At 36.8% G+C, this 24,464-nt stretch overlaps 1 protein-coding gene across 1 annotated transcript in view; it reads right to left on the reverse strand.

Moving 5' to 3' along the window:
• Positions 1–6,419: 6,419 nt before the first annotated feature.
• LOC139151603 (neuronal acetylcholine receptor subunit alpha-2-like) overlaps positions 6,420–24,464 on the reverse strand; it is a 55,327-nt gene continuing 37,282 nt past the window's right edge. Inside the window, exons 5-7 of the mRNA XM_070724519.1 lie at positions 18,652–18,761; positions 10,080–11,160; positions 6,420–9,450 (exon numbers count right to left, since the gene is read on the reverse strand). Of these exons, the coding sequence (XP_070580620.1) occupies positions 9,340–9,450; positions 10,080–11,160; positions 18,652–18,761 (1,302 nt within the window). The 3' untranslated portion in view covers positions 6,420–9,339. The remainder of the gene's footprint in view (positions 9,451–10,079; positions 11,161–18,651; positions 18,762–24,464) is intronic.

Here is a 24,464-nt window from a genome sequence, read left to right on the forward strand (position 1 = left end):
TCTCATTTGCATACTTGATATGTTATGAAAGCAAAGTATACTCATTAAAATGCCTCATACAGGATGAACGGTTATTTAACGGTTATATTAAGGGACAGCCGCTAATCTAATTACGATGGCTATACAATGACACTGTTCTGTGTGGCCTAACTAAACTAACTAGTGGTTTTGCCAGTGTCTTTCAACTCTAGACTCAACCGCATAAACATAACATATTCATTTTTTGTAAGCTTGGTAGAGAGAGGTTAATAGCTTGGCTCGAGAGCTTCATAGTACGTCGTCACCTGTTATGTTCTAAGACTTTATGTAAATTATATGCGGTGGACATTTTAATGTTGCTGCCGACCAGGTGTACACCGAATATAGATAGACACGCTCTAAAAATACATGAGGAGACTTCATTACATCGGAAGGGAGTTCGCCTGTCAGACCTGAACGAATGATGCACAACTGACGGTATAGAGAACTAGAGTTTACAGAAATAACGCAGATATCGCAGGACAGTCAACGATTCTTTCTTCAGTAAGTAAAGGAGGAAGAGAAAAAAACGCTATTGCAAACGTCAACTAGAAGTTTTGGACTGTCTACTGAATGCCACGTCGCACTAAAGACCGGACTGTTTGATTGAAACCACACTCCGCGGACTTTTTGTGAATAGGACTGGTTAACACTCACAGCTCTCGACCAAGCAGGGTAACTTTTGCATAATTTTTGATTATTTGTGAGTATTTTAGTTTCTATTAAATGATTTTGGTTACTATTGAACTCCATAGTGCACTTCTCGTATTCGCTGTCTGTGTGTGGTAATGTCTACCGTAACAGGATGTAATGTGAACAATGCGTACAGAGTAGGCTTAAGGTAGTATGCGCCTCGAAAGTGAAACATTTAAACTTTTGATCAAACTTTTTTTTAAATATTTTTTTAATTTTATTAATAACAGAGACAAAGACTGGCAAAGACTGTTACAATAGTCTAAACCAAAGGCAAAAACAAAAAATACTACTGCACTGCAAGGACAATAATGGAAAGGATACATTCATTGTACAGAGCTGGATTCATTTTCAGAGAGATAGGAGGAACTATGCGGCGAATTCCTTCCATTTGTTCATAAATAGACACTGTGTTCTTTCTTTTTGAGATAAAAAAATTCTAATCTTTGAATATGTCTGACTTTAATTCTCAATATCTGAAACGTTGGTACTTCTTTTTTAAGTTTACAGTCATAAATATACTTTTTGTACGCCAGTACTATGTTATGAGTAAATCTGACCAATTTTTTTCACCCAAAATAATGTGTCTTTGTGTTGGATTGTTTGGACAATATAAAGCTGTGTGCCATAATTTGCACATATCATTCCATACACTTTTAACAATGTCACATTCCACAAACAAGTGAACAATTGTCTCAGGGACTAATTGACAAAAAGTACATAGGTCTGAACTTACTAAATGGGACTTCATTTTAAAAAGCGATGCATTTGTATAAATAATATTGTATTTAAGTCTCCATTGAAAAACACGAAATGTACTACAGATAGTTACTTTGAAAGGCATTTTGTATATAAACTTCCAATCTAAATCCTCTTTGAAAATTCTGGTAAAGAAAAATTGACTTCTTGGACTGACAAAATAAGAATCAGATATCATATCTCGGAGCAATTTTGAAGAAGATTTTTTAAGTGAAAGCGACAAATTTTGACCATGCACCATAACAGCATTTTCTGGTCGCACACAAACTGCTTGATGAATTTTCAGGTATTTAGGTATAGCAGATATTAGCTCTTGCCACTGTAAAAAGTTAATTTTGTTTATCCCGAGATTTCTAAAAAAATTCCACTCCAAATTCAGTTTATATGCAGCTACAGTATTATAAGAGTTAAAAAACACCCACAATCTTAATACACGATGTAGGTCATTTCACCCTGAACGGTCTATCCTTACAATGCTTTGATTTTCCTAACCACAGTGCTTCAGTTTTATCAAGATTCACATGTAAACCAGAAATCACAGAAAACTTTGTGAGGAGACAAAGGAGGTTATTTGCTGACTGTACGTCACTGAGAAAACATGTTAAATCATCCGCATATGCTGAGCTCTTAATTTCTTGGTTCTCTACTACAATACCATGAATGTTATCGTCATATTGCATTTTTACAAAAAGAAGGTCCAAAGAAATAATAAAAAGAATTGGAGAGAGTGGGTCCCCTTGTCTAACTACTTTTGATCAAGCTTTTTTAAATGAAACCTCAACCATTCTCTTATCAAATCAACAATAAAAATGGGGGGGGGGGGTTACCGTGCAGAGTTGGAACCAGCGAAACAAATTTCCCAATATTTTGCGAAACAAATTACCCAACATTATATTTTGCGATATTTGAAATTCAAAGTGGCCGCCATCCCTGTATAACTCTATAGGAGAAAAATTAAATTTTGGATTTTCGAAAAACTAAGACAGTCAGAGATTTCCACTTACAAAGACCTTTAAAATGAACCCTCACAAATGGTAGTTCAGAAATGAGAGCCCCAATATCTGTCTCCGGGGAAAGTTCTACCTTGAGGTAGAAGCGCCTCTGAGCCAGATATTCGGACTCTCAAACTTTTACAGTATTCTTTTGTCCTACCAGATGTAGGAGCTCATTTTGAAGCTTATGGAGTAATACACTTTTCACCGGCTCACTGGCAGTTTTGTGGTAATCGAGAATTCCCCCTCCCACCCCCACCCCCCAGAGATAACAATTTCAGACATCGGTAAATTTTTGACAATTTGATTCTATGACCAAAATTTGCGCGACGACCCCAAATTTTCATTTTGTTTGAAGGAGAATGATTCACTTGAAATTTTGTTTGAGGAAAGTTTGAACAAAAGTGTAAATATTTCATTTAAGAGACGCGAACTACCTTAAAGCGATTGTTTTTGTTACTGACAAGTTTTTCAGGGTAATCATAGTGCAATTTGTAACGGTCACCTGGCTCGAAAAATAGGCCTTTATCAATGTTCATTTTCTTAGAGAGAGTAGAAAAGAAAGGTTCATGATAACCATATGGATGCTATCAAACTGTTTTCGATAAACAATGTGATGTGATAAGGACTTCCCTTCTGACATCGTGATACCATAAGGTAATCATGAAAATTGTAACTCGTAATTTTTGAACGTTTACTCTGAATGTGATTTACGAATCGAATTTAAGGGTGTCCACTGGAAGTTGTTTCAGAGTCTTTACATCACAAACGTCTTAAAATTCAAGGTCAATTCTTTAATTGGCGAAAATGAATATCTGATTAAGATCATAACTTGAGACTACTTGACTGATTGTCGTTATCTTCACATTTTACATCATTCTGTCATCAAAGCGTTGGTTCTTCAGTAGTTCTTGAATAATGCTGCAGTTTACATTGTGACTAATTAATTAAAGCGGTTCATTTTGTCGGAAGCGTTCGATTAAAATGCAATAGTACGGTCTTGACTAAAACCAAAGGTAGTGCATAAACATTGTGAAGTTGTCCCGGTCTTTTTCGACGATTTCTCTATGGCACTATTTGACATCATCCATTTTGGGGTTTCACTCGCATGTTTTTGGCCAAGTCGTCACCTGTCATTTAACAGTTGGTTAAAGAAAGAAAATCCATAATCAACTTTAACAAGGAGTTGACCTCAGCAAAAACTGAATGACCAATGCCCCAATTAAATGAGCAGATGTGATACACCAGTTCACAATTTTTGTAGGCCTGATAATTTGTGACAAATACGGACATTGGTGTACATTCAACACTAGCGTAAAAAGCAGCCGACAAAATAGGAAGCAGACGGACAAAACAATATTGCACATTTCCCAAGAGCAGAAAAATAATCACAATGTTGATGTGTGGTGTCGCTATTTCAAAATAATCATGTTTTGTCCCTCCATTTTTAAACGACCGTTGAGGGCCTCGCCAATTGGATTTGTGGCGAAGGCCTTGTCATTAATGGCAAAGGGCTTTTAACTCTAATTGAGATTTTAAATAAGTTAAATTAAATGATTTCATAAATCATTTTTTAAACTTCGTAAGTACCGAAATTGACAACATTGTAAAGGTTAATCCTTACTGCTAGTACACAGACGCGCTGAAAACTAGTGTCAGGGTGATCAAATTTCGTCATAGATTTCTCTGAAATGTATGAGAGGCACAGCTTTTTGACGATAATGTATCCTTTACAAATAGTGCAAGGTTTCTAGTTTGAATGCTGTGTCTGTTTCTGTGAGTAGCGGGCTTGTGCACATGCGTATTCGTGTTACGGCGGCGCTGTCGGTGCTGTCGATCACGTTCTTGAAATACAGGAATATTTGCTTGTCTGAAGGAAGTTTAGGCTATCACGTAAATAGAATAGTGAAGCGTCGTTTGTTTCATATCTAAATTCGTGAACAAAATGTTAAAGCTGAAAATTGCCAGACTAGAAAAATAAAGAGTTGAACTTGCATATTTCAATTTCTATTGCCTGATTAAAAATACTAAGGGAGCATTCGTTTTTTTTTACAGGGAGAGGGTCGGTGGAAATCAGTGGGGTTGACTTTTACAAAACCGTTTTTTGGGGGACAGTCAAATTTTGAAATCAATGATTAGAAGGGGGTCAACTTTTGTAAGGTTTGTATGGACTTATGAAAAAAAAAACTGACTTTGGAATTTCACCTAAATGTTGCTTGGTCCTCCATATAGAATCTATGAGTAATCTATAAGAAGCTATCTAAATCAATGTATTTAAAGACTCTTGATTATTGATATTAAAGTACTTGGTCAGACTAGGGTAGTTACCGGTGCATGTGTGAGCAAGAGATTTGATTTTGGAATTTCACCGAAATGTTGATTCACTATCTTGACTATGAGGAAACCATGAATATTTTTTTTCCTATACAAAACTAGCTAAATCTGTGTATTTATGTACTCTTGATTATTGATATTAGTGTACCTGATTAGACTAGGGCGATTAAAAGTTCACGTTTGTGCAAAAACTTTCATTTAAATTTGGAATTTCACCAAAAATGTTGATTCTCTATAAATTGTGGTATGTTAGGAAACTTTAAATATTTTTTTTACAATACAAAACTAGCTATTAAATTCTATGCTTTAAAAAGTTTGACAATTGATGTAAATGTACGTGACGAGAATATCATATTTGAAAGAGCAGATCTGAAAAACCAATACGATATTGGAATTTCACCCAGTGATTACTTGTAAAGTTCAAAAAGGATTGTTTGAAAGTTCAAAGGTCAAATGGAAAATTATAAGTCAATTAAGATATTATTGATACGGACTGTGACATCTGGGGAGGGTCGCTAAAATTGTGCTTGAAAATTGGGGTAGGTAACTCTTTTTCTTGCAAACAATTTTGAAGGGCCTAATTTTTCAGCCCAGGGCCATAGGGTGCGAAGGGTTAATGAATCAAATCTGACGATTTTTTTTTTGGGGGGGGGGGGTCACATTATACAATCGATGAATTTGGGGGGGTCGAATTTTCGAAATTTGATTTGGAGGGGGGTCGCTTTTTACATTGCATTTTTCGCTCAAGTTCCACCCCCCCCCCGTAAAAAACGAATGCTCCCTTATAAACAAGCGAGGGTACATTGTCGATGAATAGGTAATTAGGTGTGGCAACCTGCAGGTATAAATTGCTCTATCATTGAGATCTCAGGAATGGCTCATTGCATTCAGTTGACAATGATTTATTTTAAAATTGACGTTTCGTGTTACATCTGAAAAAAACCAGACCTAGTCAAAAAGAATCTTCCGACTTTAGGTTTGTTATTCTCCCGCTAAAATAAATCACGCTTTCAATTTCGTTTGGCATTTATATCTCATGAATTGAAACAATATCAAATCACACTCAATTTACTTTCGATGAGGCTGCCTTCGTGTTGTACAGGCGACATATTTTTCCGTTTTTACGACCAAATACAGTAATGCATACACTCCGTACTTCCTAATGCTATTGCTGAGCATATCGTACCAGTGTATTGAGGATGTAAATACAGCGATCTCATTGGTTGAGGCGTAAAATTAACCGTGCTATATTCGTGGTAGAGCAACAGGCACATGCGCGAGCTCTCAACAACAGTAAAACCCCTTTTTTCAACTTTTCACGCCGGAATTTCAATATACTTCTTTGATAAAATAGTAAATGTTAAACCACACTAAGCGACGGTATACCATACTATTTTGACAAGTTCACGACGTATATGCACGAGCGATAGCGAGTGCATTTACGTTGTGAATTTGTCAAAAATCTTGTAGTATACCGTCGATGAGTGTGGTTTAACATTTGCTGCTGAACTATGTATATGCAGTCTTGGCATCCGAACTCTGTAGTCTTGCATCTGAACTATTTCAAAACGAAAGACTAGTGAACCAGCTATGCTAAACATGAAATCACAATATGGACAGTTTGTGACGTATAGTTTATTTCCTCTATTCGTGAAAATTTCAAAATTATAAGAAAACGACATGTAAAATTGTTATACACAATACTAATGATGGACTATCACTTATTAAATATCACTATTTTGACGTTTTCTATGGCAACCGTTTACGACTGCATCGCATCGTCTGATGATAACCTAGCCTCCTATCCTAAATGAAAAGAAATATTAGGCGAGGCAATTAAACACTTGAATACTGTATAAAAATGTGTGTTTTGACCTAAAAACATCTTATCAATTGTTTGGCAATATAACGGATGTGATTGAAAAGAGATAAAGGGTAAAAATATCCTCTGACGCAAAATGAACTATCCGACATGACTATTTTGACAAAGATAGAAATCACTATTGTGCATGCATCAACCGTGAAATTTTCACACGTACAAAGTATAGCAACACCGTTTATCAAGCGTGGAAGGGTCGGCTTATCTCTTACTTGTAAAATTAGGTCAGCAAGATATCAGAAACAGATCACTTCATCTGCAGTAGTTAGAGCTACTTTCATACCACAGAAAAACACTATTTCATCAAGTTCGTAAAAAAGTCACAATACGAGAGTAAAATAGAAGACAAGATCACAGAAACTCATACATTGTTTGTTAACATCGGGTGGACCGAGGTCATATGGTAGGATGGCGTGACTCAGTCCGTCTAATTAATTATTTAACACTGCTATTTTCGTGATTTCACCTTTTATTTTCTGGTGATGTCGTTGCTATGACAATGACCCCTTGGAAGACATACGTCAGAATGCTATTCATCGCAATATGACAACGAAGTGGCTTTAAGACTTCAATTATGGTAATGTAATTACTAATAAAAATATCATCATAAACGACAAACGTGTGTTTTTAATTTGTACCCGAAATATAATGATAAGGCAAGAAATAATAATTACAGTGTTCCATTGAATCACTGCTTATACTTGGATTTTTGTGAGGGAGGAAGTTAGGGAGACTGGGGACATTTTGTTATCCATGTTTTTACCATTTGTTGTTTTCTTTTGGGAGCACGTGGAAATGCTCAGAATTGTTCTATCAACACTATCTGTATATGTAATGCATCTATCATTGTTGACCTTTTGTAAAATCTAGACTCCAAGTCATAGGTAACAATGCAATTAGTTGCAGATTTAGCTGGTTCATGAACATTTAAAAAATCTCCTCCGAAGCGTCGCAGGAAAAAATTTGAGGAACAATAATTATTTTACTGTAACCTAGTATATGTATAATTTAACAAATACATCACAGCATCCTGGTTGATCTTTTAATGAGATCACTGGCTTTTCTTTGCTCTGATTCATCAGTCTTCAAGTGACCAAACACTTAAGCTTTCTTCTCTAAGTGAAATTTGCCGGTGAGATGGAGCTTAATACACTGACAAAATGTATTATGAAACGAACCCTGAATCTGAAGAGTGCTTGACAGTCACTTCTCTAGATATAGAGGACAGTTCGGGAGTACTGGAAAACACTCTTTGAAATACCTAAATAGTAAACGACCCTCAAGAGATGTGCGTTTTCCGTTCACGGAGCGGACAAACTGTGATACGACAAAATTTTTTCAGACGATACGTATAAACATTGTGTACTCTTTCAATCAATTTATGATATTGGCATATGTGTATGGTGGCCATAATTGAAGTCATTCAAACGCAAATTAAAGGGATAAATTATCCTTGTGAAGCTTGACTTGCATCGATAATACAAGAGTAACTAATATCTTACTATTCTGCGTCTGTATATGGTACAGAAGAGAGCACTCCAACAAAACCTTATAACTATTAACTTTGCGTCCAAAGAAAACATCCATCATTGTAAATATTACAATGACTCATAGTATAACTGAAATATGAAAAACTACGCCTTAGAATATATGTGCAAACACCAAAGCGACATATTAGAAATGATTGGAATTAATCAACGTACTCGACAAATTTAATCTTGAAAACCAATAAAAAATTTAGAATCATCTGATTTCGGATGGGATCCCGAAAGCATAAATAACCGTTACACCATATTTTGCAGCCCTTACATTTGTCAAGACAGATATACATGGCTTTGAAAAATCAATAAGCTGAATATTAGGTTTAAGTTATGCACCCCTCGCCGCAAAGGTTTCACAGACTTGGATAAACCTCTATGAAAATTTGACTTTTTGTTCGTTGAATTGATAAAAATCTCTCTTGTTTAAAACAGAACATATCGCTCAGTCTGGAAAAATGAACTGAGCATATGCAATTATGCAATATGTTATAGTCGAATCGGAAATATTGTTCAGCAGTTCTTGTGGATACATTGACCCGTCTTTACAATCTGTTCACGTGCATAGCCGTGTACAGTTGTAGAAGTTTCCATTAAGCCTACACGATAATTTTTCGATCGCCATACGAAATGGAGTTTAGATTTCTCCTCGACAGCAAACAGAACACGTTGATCCTGTCGACATTGCTTGTGAGTGTTATTGACGACAAGGCTTGATTGGATTATCTGCATGTTCGTTCCTCCATCACAACGTTGTAACATCTTCACCGTAAACCGTATGCAGAGTTCCGTGTCTATACGGTACGGATCCTCACGGTCTTCATATCTCCTTTCTCATCTGACGGCCCGCATTTACCACTATATCAGGGCTTGAAATTTACCCCCTCGACAAAATATTTGCAACAGAAATAGACGATATGCATAAAATATGAAAACTGACTAAATGCAAGACTTATTGACAGCGATGTTTTACCAATATGTGAAGACTTTCCTGTTTTATTTTTATGTTTAATTTAATCAATGCCATTCTTCAAGACGATAGACGACACACGATGAATTTTATCAAATGACGTAGTTTTGACGGAAGTATGTTTTTTTTGGCAGGAAAGAGATTCCAACCGCGGAATCACGTGATGTTTGGCAAAATCAAACTTGCGCCTCCAACGCCGACGATGAGAAATAGTACCAGCAGGATTCGGTCGACTACAGTTGCTAGGGCAACCCAATCATCATGATTCTATCGGACAAAAATAGAACGAAGATGTGATAAGCGATTGTTAGTCTTATATTACAAATTATTGTAATTTCATGATGGTTGCATTCGGTAACATACAATGAAAGACTTTACATTTGATATAGACTGACAGACAAATTTTCAGTGGTAAATTGTCAACGCCAATGCTATGGTGACTTTGTACCGTATTCAGAAAGTAATAGACATGCACAAACTGTCTTCTCTATGTGTGTGTATGTGGGGGTATCTAGAGCCAGAGAGCGTACTTGTTTATATATATATAGAGAGAGAGAGAGAGAGAGAGAGAGAGAGACAGACAGACAGACAGACAGACAGACAGAGACAGAGACAGAGACAGAGCCAGCCAGTGAGCCTATGTGTTTATATATATATATATATATATATATATATATATATATATATATATATATATATATACATATACATATATATATATATATATATAATGTGCATATGATATAAACTGGCAGACAATGTACATATATTAGACAAATACCATGTCTCGATTATGCATTGCTCATGTTCACGTATATTTCCGAGTATGCGAACAACAGAGTGCAAGCAGTTGACCAAAATATGAGTGACCATTTCTAGAAAAAGAGAAGACTGACCTGTTTTGACTTCTTATCGGGTACCACGTGACGAATCAATGTTTCGGTATGTTTGACAAGTTTATCCAAATTATGGAGAATACGCTGGTTAGTCCTCTCACATATAAAGAACACTTTTATAGCTTTCTTTTTCTTGTTTCTGTTCAATGAATTGGCGTTGACCTTGGGTTTCTTTTTGGCGATGCAAGCCCCATTGTAAGTTTTGGAGTTACTGGTAATGTCTAACTGTGTCCAACTGTTCATCTCAAATTGCTCTCCATCGTTCTTCTTTCTCTGGTTCGATCTGAGGAAAATTGTTTCACTAATTGCTATTTCCTCTGAGTTCAATGCTCTATAGGCGTCTGTGTTCCTTGGTACACGCGGCAGCCTTACCTTCACCAGCAGTACTTTTGCCAGTTTCCCGAGAAACAGTGTTCTTGCCCAGGTTGGCACAGGCTTGGACGCCTCCCCCTTGCTGTATATCCGTGAAACAAGAGTGGTCAGCGCCACTGAAAATCCGATGAGACCCATGCTAAAGATGAGATAGACAGTGACCAGTGGTAGCTCTAGTGAGGTGGCGGGAAGCAAATCGATCACTAGAATATTGAAGACATATATTGTCAGGAGAAGAGATATACTGAGACTCACTTTGTCTGATGACATTGAAGGTAAACAGAAGACAACGACTGTCAAAAGCGACACCACGACACAAGGAAGGATCAAATTAACAATATAATAAAGAGGTTTACGTTTAATATTCATTTTGATCAATATCGTGGTGAAGGTGTCATCGACTCCTTGAAAGTGCTTTGCGATTGCCGTTGCGTTTGAATCTACGATGTCCCACTCGACGTTGCGGAGGTAGTTTTCCAGAGTAGCGTTGTCCTGTCCTGCAAAGAGTCTGACCTGACTGTCAAGATAGGCCCACTGTCCGAACTCAAATTCGCAGGTCTGTTGGTCAACTGGGAAGTAAGTGATATCCATAATACACGGCGTTCTGAGGATGGCCGGGGACACTTTCAAAACACTACCGTCTGCAAAGATGTTTAGATTTAATCCTGCCAGATGTATTCTGGGATAACCCTCAAATTCGCTGTCATCACTGTATAAAAATGAAAAAACTTTGTCAGTAGTCGTCAATGGCCGCCAAATAATAAAAGGTCAGCGAAAGTTCACTTCATATTTTGCATAATGACGTCAACCCGTCTTTTAGTTATATAATTATTAAATATATTCGCAGTTGTCTGACGTAAAGTGACAGTACAGAAAAAGTATGTGCATAATTGCTTAAGTGTATGCAATTTCTGTTAAATACACCATCTCATTCTTTTCATTGTACGATAACACGGCTATGATCTTCGTGCGGAAAGACACTACTTGCATTTTGCGTACTTGAATGTCAGTTGCTGGTGCACGTGGCTGTTAGTTTCTCGGTAGCATCATTTATCCTTTAATGAAATTTAATGCAGATCCAACCGTAACGCTTTACCTATCCCCTCCCCGTGATTTCGGATGTTTAAAGTTGACCTATTGTAACCAAGTTGATCGAGATTCACTACGGCTATTTACACTCCCAATCTTGAACAAATTATTACAGCTTAAAGTAATGTATTGTTTTAATAGATGCTAAACTTGTTAGAAATGACCGCAGTTCGACGTTGAGTTGAGCTTCAAGTTGAAAGATCATGTCATCATATTTTGACAATGTCTCCTGTCCTTTTCAGACGTATCTATATCTAATTAGAGCTATATGCTAAGTCATTCATTATGATGTGTAGACTTTCAAACTATTTAAAGTAGTACACTTTCTAGACAGAAGTAGAACAGATCTGTGAGTAGAGTAGAGCAGCGTCGGCTGTTTAGTTGTCTTCACCGTTGCTGTTTAGTAATAAAGATCTAAAGTGGTACATACAGCCGACAATTTGGTGTGTCAGCTTCAGTTACTGAAAGCATTTTGATCCCAGACCAGTACCTAACTCAGAGACCGTACAGGAAGTGACGTAACACAACAGTCAAATACTTCAAACTCGTATATTTGATGTATACTTTCTTACATTATGGTTTTAAAAATTATAATAACATGCTGAAAAAAACGTTAGACAGATGGATCTTCAGAAAACACGCATTAACATATTTTTCTGTGTAAAAAGAGAATTTATCAGACATATTTGCCAGGCCATTTAAGGTCATTTCCTCTGGGATTGAAGTTCTGATCATATCTATGAAACAACGTTCTCTATTTCGCTCAATACCAGTATGCTCATTTTTCCGATTTGAAAATGATGCGTAGGAATTGGTTGGGAAAGCGTTTGGGAAATTAAATTTTCAGGAGAAAAGAGACGGTCCAGTTGTTTTTGAATCGTTTAATACGCTTTAGTGGACACTGAATGGGAATGAAATTTTCAATTAGATACACTGAATTTCAGTGAAAGTAGATCTCAGCGGATTATCATGGAAAAGGAGTCTGAAAATAGCAAACTAATCTCTTCTCCAAAATTTGAATGTTCCTGAAATATTCGCTAATTACCGCCAACACGTCCGTTTTCTTAACTCTCAGACTGGCACTGCACAGCAACAAGACAAATGACAGGCAAATTATATGCACTGAATTCAGATTCATTATCAATTTTGCCTTTACATGTCACAGTACAAGATTTTGATAAATATTTGTTATAAGAATGATGAATTCCTCTATGAACACCAAAAAATACGACACTTTCACTATATACTTCTTTTGTACTTCTCGGAGATGACGTTTGAGGTATCAATGCTTCATATGTGAACAATGCAGTAATTTGAGGTTTAGCACGGTCTGCTCACAAACCTTAACACGTGTACATACAATATTGTCTATGTCCAAGGACTCAACATGCTTTTCAAAAGAGAACTGTTGAGATGACGTATTGATTGTTCTGTTCTGTAAACTGGTACAAAGACTTCATGATAGTTTAATCAAAATTACGATGCATTTGGATAGAACGCGCCGAGAAAATGAAAGATTTACTCTTTTGCTCACCCTTTCCTCAAGAAGTGTCATCTGATACCATTCTCTTTTAAAATTGAAATTAAAAATCTGGGTCGCCATGCAAACTTTGGTACAAGAAAAACGGATATAATTCACTGATGTCTGAATTTCAAAATGGCCGCTATCACTGTGTAAACTCGCGGGGAAGATTAAATTTTTAAATAAATAAGACGGTGATCTCTTCGTTACTCCAACAACTTAAAGGGCGGTGGTCGTCGGAACGGCGCTCAAAGGTCGCTAGGGACCCCTGCGATCGATATAAACTCATAATCCAAGCTACGTTGGCGATTGGTGAAAGTTAAAACATGTTTATCATAATGTACATTGTAAAATTTAAATGTTGAAGCTATTTTGACATGATGCATCTATATATAGTGCATGAAATACAATGTTTGTATACAAGAAAGTTGCACATGCGCCGTTCCGACGACCACCGCCCTTTAAAATGAGCAAACACAAGCGGTAGACAAGAAAGGTACCAGTATCCTAGAAATTTGAGGCGTGTTCTACCTTCAGTGATTTTCTTACACTTGGAAAACTTACACAACACCATGATATAGCTATGGATTGCTGATGTGCACGTCACGTTTTGTGAAGATCTGATGTTTTCGTAAGTCACGTGGTCAGCTTGTTTGAAGGACTGTAATATGACGAGAATCCAGTGAGCAATGACTGCAGCGAAGCCAACACTGAAAAGGGGTTAATGTTGCTCATGAAGTTGACTGCCGATGTTGAAATCAAATCTTGACCTAATGGGAAGGGTCCATAAATCTGCGTTAACGTTATAGACATTTGCTTCGCCCTTGGAATTCTATTCATGGCCAATGCACGACATTGATCCAGGCAAATGCTGCCGCAGTTATTTCATTGGTTGCGGAAATGCGGGAACTGAAATTGACGTGGAAAATTTTGAAAGACGTACACAGTGACTCAACCTACAAAATACACTTTCCGAAAGAGCATCGGCGCCTCTAAACGCTGTCTTCCGGCAATTTACATTGCGAACGACAGCTGAATTTCCGCCTTCACATTTGCTTTGGTTTCTTTTTTTCTCATGTCAATCACAAAATATGTAGGCTCGCTTTTTAGACTTGCACGAACGCTTGGTGTCAATCGGTTAAAATGCCTTAAATACCGCATTTACCTCATTATCACCAGGAACAGTGAATTTAAAAACGCTTTTCTGCGTCCATCGAATCGAATGATTACAGTTTATAGCAGCACGCACGAACAACTTACCAACCGATATGGGAAAGAATTGCGAATTTCATTGCGATAAATTTGCAATACAAGACACTAAAGTCCTTATAAATTTGCGCTAGCGCCCTCGTCTTTATCGGCATGCAATGTTATCTATTGCAGCAGTTCGTCTTATAATGAATGGCCTTAATTTGTCGATGACGTTATTATTCGAATTTAATTAAGCAATAATTTGAAGTTGAATGATATAGAGTTTAATAGTATATCTATAAAATAAGCAAGTATTTCAGCCCGACATTTTTATAATTCAATTTTCAAAACCATTGATCATATATTACAAGGAAAGTTTAAGTTTGAAACGACCCGTTGGATTCTTTAGTCACGAGTTCATGAAAATCTTGAATTTGTGAAAAATTCATATTGCTTCATCACTCACTTGGTATACATTCACTCGGTATAACTCCAACGAAGGCGAAGGAAAATCAAGAATGAAAGACATACTATTGAAGTGAAAAAATGTTAGAAGGAGATTGCAAGGATGATGTATTTTCGACGCGCGTGACTATTCGAGAAGAGTTGCGTGAAATAAGGCGATATCTTTGTTGTTTAGTGATCGACACCGAGATAATTCAGATACATCCGCTTGAAATGAAAAACAGACTTCGACCTGATGACAGTACTTTGGAGAGCGTGATGTGAAAAGTAAACGTGTAAATTAAAATGCAGTGTTGCACAGGTGATATTTATGTACCTTCGCATTTCACTGACTCTAGAGTCTAGGAACTGGCAATTGTACATTGCCCATGTTCGCTGTGTGAATGCAAATATTGTCACCTCAATCAGAGTCGGTGTTGGCGACTGTTGACCAAGTACCTTATGGCTATGATTGATAGACCTCAGTTTTTATGATATTGTCAAATAAGGAATCTTGTTTTAATATCCTGTTGCGTTATTCGGTGGCATTGAATGTACTGAGATCAGGCAAGCGAAATGGTATTGGCTATAGGTAACACAGCGTGTGTACTAATTGTACAGTAGAGACAGGGTATTATGCCTTTATCTATTTTTGTTACTATCGGTTCTAGGGGCTCTCTTCTGTCAAAGATGAGACAACTGAATGACTGTTTGATTCTATTTCTTTCGTATAAAGTGACAACAAACCTCACAGCCAGCGTGAAACCAACTTACAGTCATAATAAGAACTCCCTTTACAAGAGCACTGTCCCATAATGTTATGTTTCATACACTGACTACTTTTGTTCAATGGTTAAGTTTTATTAAATGATTAACATTACCGATATTATTTTCTCTTAAAAGGGGATTACATACATTCTGTACGATTATTCTTCTGCGGTTGTTTGTTTTCTTAACACGTGTGTATTTCCTCCACTTTCATTTGAGTGACACTAGCAATTATCAATGTTTCATTTTATTTTAAATACACGTATTCTGATTTTAAAGTCCCGCAGAAGTGAAGGATTGACTAGATCTAGTAAAAAGTTGACCAGATTATGTTAATGTATAATATTCTATAGATAGATTTGACGCGTACAAAGGGAATACAATGTACATAACAGTTCCACGGTTCAGTCACCTTAAAAATAAAAATGAAGTGGCTGCTAGCATGCTCGTATACATCCATTACAATCGCTTTCTTCAGCAAGGTAGACGGAAAATCTTACCAAGGTACTCCGAAAATCCAGAAGAAAATATAACTGAAAGGCAAGCCTCCTTGCCTTTTTCTTCAAAATGACTCTGTCACCCAACACACATATATTTACATTTCAATGCAACGCGTTAAGACATCAAGAAGCCAATCAAGTTCGCTAATGTGGCAATTTATAATCGTACAAAGAACCTGAAGATCGTTAATATAGTACTGCTTGCGGCAGAAACTCTCAGTTCTCACTCCCTTTAGAACATGTTTATGCCTGACATGTAGATACACAGGTCAGAAGCTGCCATGTTGTATTTTCAATGCCGCAGCAAGAGTCGGTGACTTGCGGTTTGGAAACTGCATCAAATGACCTATCCGTATCAGTGAAATATCACGGAAACTAGGATTAAGCGAGTTAAGACTTGAGGCATGCAAAAGAAGCTATCGAAGGAATCATATCATATTAATCTGGGATGAGGGAGATGTCAAAAGCGAAAGATATACCGTGAAGAAAGATAAGACGGATGGAGTATAAGAATGAGATGGTGGCAGATACGGGATATTATGAACCCTGGAGACACGGACAAATTATCGTATCTGTCCAGGAGATACTAAAACAGCCATACATGTGTGCTATTTGTTCATACAGACACAGGATCTACTTGACAGAACACAACACAATTATGAACTATCTGTTTAGTGATTTATTTTTGCCTTTACTGAATAAGAAGGTATTTTAACAGTTTGCGTATCAGAAGTAAGCGACGAGATTCACACGGTCTCTCTTTGAAATGAACGCGCATGTATGAAAGTCTTTTTGTATAATTAGCTTTTCGAGCTACTCCTGATACCCAGATCATTGCTAAATGTTGTGGATAACAAAATTTCGAAAATAAACTATATCTTGCCAAAAGTACATTCAAAATATATAAAGCTTACATTAAACATTGCATGATTAGTTCACTACAAAGTGACGTCCAACGGCCATACTGAAGCAACTCGCCAAAATCAAAGATCATTTAATACGCCTTGTGCTATCAAAGAGATGCAGTATGCAATTTCTCTCAATCGGTGAATATCTATCTTTACTCCTAATCTGACCTTTTTTATGAACAGGTGGAAATAGGATGAATGCTGTTCTCGATACGTGAATGGTGCAGGGTATAACGTTTGAGAGCTCAATCCTGCCTTTAACGGCAGATACGCTCATTATTACCTAGAGCCATAAATGAGAAAACAGATGCACTTTGACAACCACTCTTTTAAAAGAGAATGTGCAATGAAATACTGTCTCATCCATCAGAGGAGGTACAATGGAAGTTAATACCAAAAATGTTACTCGAGTTTAGAAGAAGACAACACAAAACAGAGAGAAATTTAAGAGTCATACAACTGATAGGCACTTCCAGTTAGTAGCGTTTTGACACATTGTCCCTTTGTATAGGGAGACATAGTGTCACCCCTGCAATAAACGTAAAAAGGTTTTGGTCACTGGGGACGCTAGACTAAGACGCAAGCCATTCAGGAAACGACACCCCTTTTTGCTTTTAAGTCACTTCCAAATGAAACACAATAAAAAGAAATGAACTTCTCCGCTTTGCTTTAAAGCGGCTTTTACGACTACGTTATTCTTGTCGGCTATTTGAGTAACGTTTTTACAGCTTCCCGCCAGAAAAGACCTGATTAGTTTGCCTTCTCTCATGGTTAAATCACCGTGGGTATATTAAAATGAACCGTGTGAGCCTGCCGCAGGGAGCTAATTAGATATGTAGGGGATACTTGTTCGAGGTCGTGTTACCTCAGGAGCAACAGATGTGGCAGCATTAATAACAGAAAGACCAACTGTGCGTCGCTGGTATTATTTCTGTGACTGCATTAAATGTTAATCTCATTTAGATGATTCCTCTGAGAATATGTGGCGCCGATACATCCCATAATATGGCATATCTTTAAATGAATATTACCATAGCTCAGGACGAAATTTAAAACTTTCAAGGTTCTTGAATGTAAATTGAGAACTGTAATGGTATACAACGCTCAGGGTTTTTGTTCCTTTCCTTTACATTTTAGGGAGGGAGTCCGCACTTTTTATTCTATGACTCTTACGTTTTTTTCGCGTAGACTCTGGCAGGAAACGTCATATCGGCTCGAGGCTTGTCTAACCTAAAATATTTTACACCAATGGTACTATTACTCCGCACAGCTGATTAACCGAAATATTCAATTTCGCAGAATTTGAGGTTAAAACAATTGCAACATGCTCGCTGACTTTGATAAAAGGTCTAGACCGCCAATCTCTACCTGCCTCTAGTTTTCAGATGTATCAATAACTCCACTGCAATGAATTGTACTGCTCAGTATTCACCTCCATGTCTAAGGGCAATGATTTGTGACGAAGCTGCGAAAGTGAAAGCAAAGTTTTCCTGTGGGAGAGTTGATGCAGAAAACTGCCTTTTTCTGTTTCAACGGTTTTCATGTCGCGATTTATTGATTTTTTTTTCATTTATAGAAACGCTAGCCCTACTTTGTGTTGGAAGATATCTTTCATGCTAAGTACTAAACTGAAATCCTTACTCAACAGGTATTTGCATTGGACTACAGATGTGAGTATGCTATGGTCCTCGTACACACGTGCTATGTTTGAAAGTTTGTCGATAAGAATGTATCACTCAAACGCAATATAGATCTTGTAAGTGTTATAGCGGGCTTACCTGTTTAACAGTGAAGTATCGGGACTCCAGATGTCACTGGCTGGAACAGCTATGGTTTGTAATCCCTCGTATTTTGCCGGATCCCAACAGAGTCTGGAATCATTCCAACCCTGCGTTGATAAATTCAACCGAAGTTATTATGATGAAGTGAAAAGAACAAAACGAACCACTGTTATAACAACGAATTGTTCCCTAAGCATGTAATTGTACCGGTATAAATTGGATGCTTTCCGGTACGTTTTGCTGCTTTATCTTCACGGAGCAACCGACCTACACATACAGGGGTTGTGTAAAGACATGATGATACAGATATTTTCAGTATACAGACAAACTGGAAACGTATCAGAAAATTTACAGAATTGCCAATAAATCAAAAAGTGTCATGGTGTTTAAAGGTGATCTGAATTGATAGTCTGAGAAAGAATGCCTTGGTCATTTGTGACGACATATTAATTACGTCATTTAGCTGTGATCATATTGTGAAAAAAGTTCTTTCAAGGAAAGGTATGATATGGACAATGTCGATGAATATCTCATTTCATTTCAAGGACAAATTATTGACGTGCAGTAAAAGAATTATTCAGTTTCCATAAGTTTATAGCACCCATCTTGGAATGCAATAAAAACTTTGAAAACATATTTTGTTCATATGCCAACCATTTAGAAATCAATTCCAGTGTTTGGATGTAAATTTATTCAAATTGAACTTGGTATTTTTTGACAAGTAATACAGGCCTATATTGTTTGTCAACTCGACTGTAATATGCAAAACCAGCCTCAACAAAACAGACCTTCAATCTAGCCTATGGATATACTTTATAATGAAAAGGGTTATATAATTATCTATGTCGGAACAAATACGTGCGAATGAGAGAAAGATCGGTTCTTACAAATTGTTAACTTCAGCCTTCAGAAAAGAAAGCGTTTATCATCGCCAGTTATCCTGCAAATCATTGATATTTCTTGATAAAAATCTCGATTATAAGGTAATGCATCGTTCAACATAAACTATCACTACAAACATCAACTTTGTCGCTATACTACAATGATCATATCAAGGTAATGAAATCAAAATACTATAAACGATATCAAAACAAAACACGTGAATGCAAGTGAAATATAATTAACTACGATAAAAGGAACTGTCAGTTTATGTGTGCGCATGTCTACGCATGTCTGATCCGTTGTCTTGATCAAATCAGCGTTTTTGATTGAACCAGCAACCCGTGGATGGAAATACGCGTGTACAGGCTAGACAACCTAGATACACTAAAAACACATTGTAAGAAGAGATTACGTTTAAAATGCTAGGCAATATGCCACTATGAGCTGCCCAGAAAAACATTGTCTCTTTTGCCGCAATATGAGCATTCGGCGTTCTTTCCAAGCTTACATCACTGAATCCCACGGGATGAAAGGACTGTAGAGTAAACAATATAAGTGATCCGTTACATTCGGTGGTTTATCGTTAGAAATGCCAAGCTAGACATAGATTGGCAGATCAATAACACAAACCCTATCTTCCACACGCTTCAGCGTCATTAAAACGGGCAATACATTATCCTTGGCTATGTCTGTTTTCATCTTGTATAATACCCCTGGATTATGAAATGATACTTGAAAGCTATGATCTCTCGGTAAATTTGGCTAAACAAACACGACTGGCGCTTTGCAGTTCAGAGCGAACCTCCTAGGATAGACTAATGATAAAAGTCGTACGATAAAGATTAAAGCAGACAAATTTTTGAACCACATTTAAATAATTCATCCCAAGGAAGTAATCGATAAGTCCCAAGACACTTGTACAATGCTGTTGTTATGCCAACGTTCGTCATCGATCATCCATCGAATGAAAATCTATATCACAATCAAGAATAACCAATGTTTGATATCTCGGAATTGTGAAATATTGACCATAGCTTGATTGCCTTGCCTACGTTAAGCTTTTTTCGTTTTTGCGCTGGAGGGAATTAGTTAGTTTATTTCAAAAGTGCAGTTTGTCACTGTCAACTGCCCTTTAGTGCTCAATTCTTGATGCAGCTTTAATTGTTTCAAATAATCAGAAACCTGCATTCAGAAGTAACTTTCTGGGATAATTTTGCAAATTGTGTGTCATTTTCCTCATACAAGAACATAGCACGTGTACATTTGTTTGAAGTATTCTACGATGCAAATATGATTGCAAACGTCATTCAACGAAGAATACAGTAGTATACTTCCAAACTATAGCTCATCATATATACATCAAAAAATGATATTCGACTTTGCATTTAGTATAATGTTATTGAAATGCACAAATTACAACACAACAATATGTAAACAATTCTACATAATGAGATAATTGCATACACTCTTTAACTTATGTCTCCATAATTAGAAAAAAATTTGATCCATGTCAAACCTATGCATTTAAGATAATTACGAAAATTGTGTTCAATTACTAACATGCCAAGCATTTTGACAATCAACTTGATTTCCATCAATGAAGGTTTTCCAATTGGTAATTTAGTAAAAAGAAGTTTTTTATTAAATTCTAGTAGCTTGTCGTATTAAATCGGATTAATTTTGTACCTCTGAATTAAATTTCAATTATTGGGTCACTCGTAAGATTAAAATATTTTCCAGGTAATTATGAAATGGATAAAACGAACTTCTTCTTGAAAAGTTTTGCCTGTTTACATTTGAAAATCCTGAAGCCATTAAGGTAGAACGCACCTCCGGGTCAGATATTCAAGTCTCAAATTTTTACAAATCTTTTCTGATTTATCACTTGTTGGGGCTCATTTGAAAGCTCTTGGTGTGAGAAAAATTTTTACTGTCTTAGTTTTCCGAAAATCAAGATTTTATTTTCTTCCTTAGAGTTAACACAGGGATAGCTGCCATTTTGAATATCAAATATCGTTAAATCTTGGGTAATTTGTTTCTCTTGATGCAAAATTTGCACTGTGACCCCCGATTTTATTCGTGATTCTGAAGGAGTATAATAGTTAAAAGATTCATTTAGGAAAGTTTGAGCAAAAGTTTAAGTCTTTCACTTTTTAGGCGCATATTTTCCTCAGTTTTTATGAGCAACACTTGCGGTAGATTCGACCGGTCTATGTCGGAGGTAAAAGAAATTAACATGACAATACAATGCATTTGTTGTTTGCATGGTGTGGGGATAATCTCAGAAGGTAAGACTGTTGGTTTCAGCAGGTCCTGATCAGGTTGTCAATATGGATGCATTATAGCACGCTAATGAACCATACACTACAAATGCGGGACTGTGATATATAGTAAGCCGGTCAAAAACTACCAAGGCCTCTGGGCATTGTGTTGTTTCTATTCTTTGATGTTGAACTGCTCTGCGAGTGATTTCTTATACGTATTATGAAGCTCTATCACGAATGATTTGTTCATTCTTGCGTATTTTCTTCTTGACTGTGAACTTATTGATAATGAAACTCAATGAATGGTGGAGGGATCTACAAAGTGTAACCTTTTGAGGACATTATATGTTGAGCTGTTGTTAATGACCCAAGCTAATTGCATGAAATCGACATTTCGCTTGGAAAACTTTAATAAATGTGTGATTACTTTGAACCAAATAGGGTGTGCATTAGTGACTGCAACAAGAGCATCACGTGATCACGAATTCACTTATAACGGAGACGGCATGTTGCGTTGAAATTGCCCTATTTGCCCTGAAGGTCACTGTTCACCATTGAGAAGACCGACCCGTTGACTCTTTAAGTCCCCTGCTCGAAACATTCTATAAAGCACTAAATTAAGCAAAAGGTTCATGAGTTTCGGATGACTGAAGTTCTGCGGTGGATAAGGATAATGCAGTGTTCTGATGCAGAGTATGCAGTTGTTGATCCAAAGCACACGTTCACATGGGCGCCAAAAGTATGAAGATTTTAGTGCGTAGGAATTTTTCACCCCAGGCTTCGTCTTGACAAAGGTCGTTGAGTACACAGATGTTCAAGTAGGTCTGCCCACGAACTTCGCTGTCAGTTTCATTCAATCAAGTTGGCTCCAATTATTTTCTCGGACTTATCCAAAGACAGGACATTCACCCTTACTAATTGCAAATGTTATAGCCTGATATTGATTAATCTTGCATTAAAAGGCACAAATAAATAAATAAAGTGATCAAAGCTCCAGCTTTTGTTTTCAAAATTGAAATCTCGTCGGTTATTAAGAAGCTGAGTGCACAATCTCTCAAAGACATGCATCCCGTAATGAACCCACTCTTAGACTATCGGTCTCAACACGCACATATTACACTGACTGGGTACAGCACTTTTTTACAAAAATAATACACGTTTTTAAATAAAATAAATAAATAAATAAATAAATGTATCCTAAACTGAAAATATTGTGACCTCGATATGAACAATAATATTTATGAATAAAATTTGCAAAAATCATAATAATTGACCACTGGTTATCTGTTTTGAGGTAGCTATTACTGCTAGTGATATCCCCTCTATGCTATTGTGTACAACAAGGAACACTTAGCATATTATAAAGGGCTTGAATGCAGAATTTGTTTGAAATAAAGCAAATCTAAACAATAAAAAAATTTATCAAAGTCCACATATATCTCTAGGTAACCCAATTTTCTCTTGTTCAGTTTTTGCGTTTTCAATGTTGCAAATTTTCCCGATGTAAATCGTTAATTATATCTTCTGCATTTAAGATATATCTTACGCCAACAATCCATGCACCGCAGGAAATGTTCTGCATGTATGCGTATCCATGGCAACCAGGGGACCCATGTGACGTCGTTCAGGGTAGACTAAAATCCCTAATTGAAACGAAAAATTTCACACCGAAGTTACTGAGTTGAAACATCCTTCCCCTGTGCATATTAAACATACACATTTTTAATACTAAAATTAAAAAACGAAACAGATTTTCATACATACACGAATTCTAATGTGGCTGAGATTTTGTGGGTACTATAATCAGTGAAACGATGTTCCGTCATTATTTCTGACAAGATGTTTGCGTTGTCTTTCGTCTATAAATACCCAGTTATAAGCCTGGAGTTTTGTGTGTGATTTACAAAAACCGACATGGTGAGATAAGGTGAACCAGGCCCTAGCATGATAAGTATTCTGTTTTAGTGAACCTATCATTTAAAGGTCAACTTGTTATGATGTTATCTGATATGTCCTTACTGCTTACGTTCGTACTTGGCGTTCCCAAGAGACAGTTTCCCCTTCATGTCGGTAAATTAGCTACCCTGTATCCTGGCGTTTCGTTCACACAAACCGACATTTTCCTTCTTTCTGTATCTTGGCGAATTTGGCAACAAATTCAAATTGATGTGGTACTATCGCCCGAACTTAAATCTCGACAGATTTATCTCTCTGAAACATTAAATCGTATGTCTGTGAGTAGAAGTAGTTTTCCTAACTTTTCCTTGACCGAATTTGAATCTTTACGATAAGAAACTAAAGTTTGAAGGTAAAATGTGATGCTATATCATATGCTACGAAGCGGACGTATGATAGAGGCTGTTTGGTCACGTGCGCGGAAAGAGGTAGAACTGAAAGTGTACATGGTCATTACCTGAACTATGGTAATTTACTTTTTTATAGTTCATCTCCCCTAAATAGCCACCAAGGCACCCAGATTGGTTACAACAACTTCCTTTATAGTCTATTTTTTTTAATTTCACAAGCCAGGTCCCTCGTATATCTTTATGTGGAACATGTGGAACAAATTGATCGATTTATGTCGGAGACTGTCGCCATTCGCGACCGTCTTAAAGTTGTCTTATAATTATCGGTAGATTGAATGATTGCATACGTATAGTCACG

Source organism: Ptychodera flava, chromosome 2 (genome assembly GCF_041260155.1).
Source record: "Ptychodera flava strain L36383 chromosome 2, AS_Pfla_20210202, whole genome shotgun sequence".
Classification (NCBI taxonomy): domain Eukaryota; kingdom Metazoa; phylum Hemichordata; class Enteropneusta; family Ptychoderidae; genus Ptychodera; species Ptychodera flava.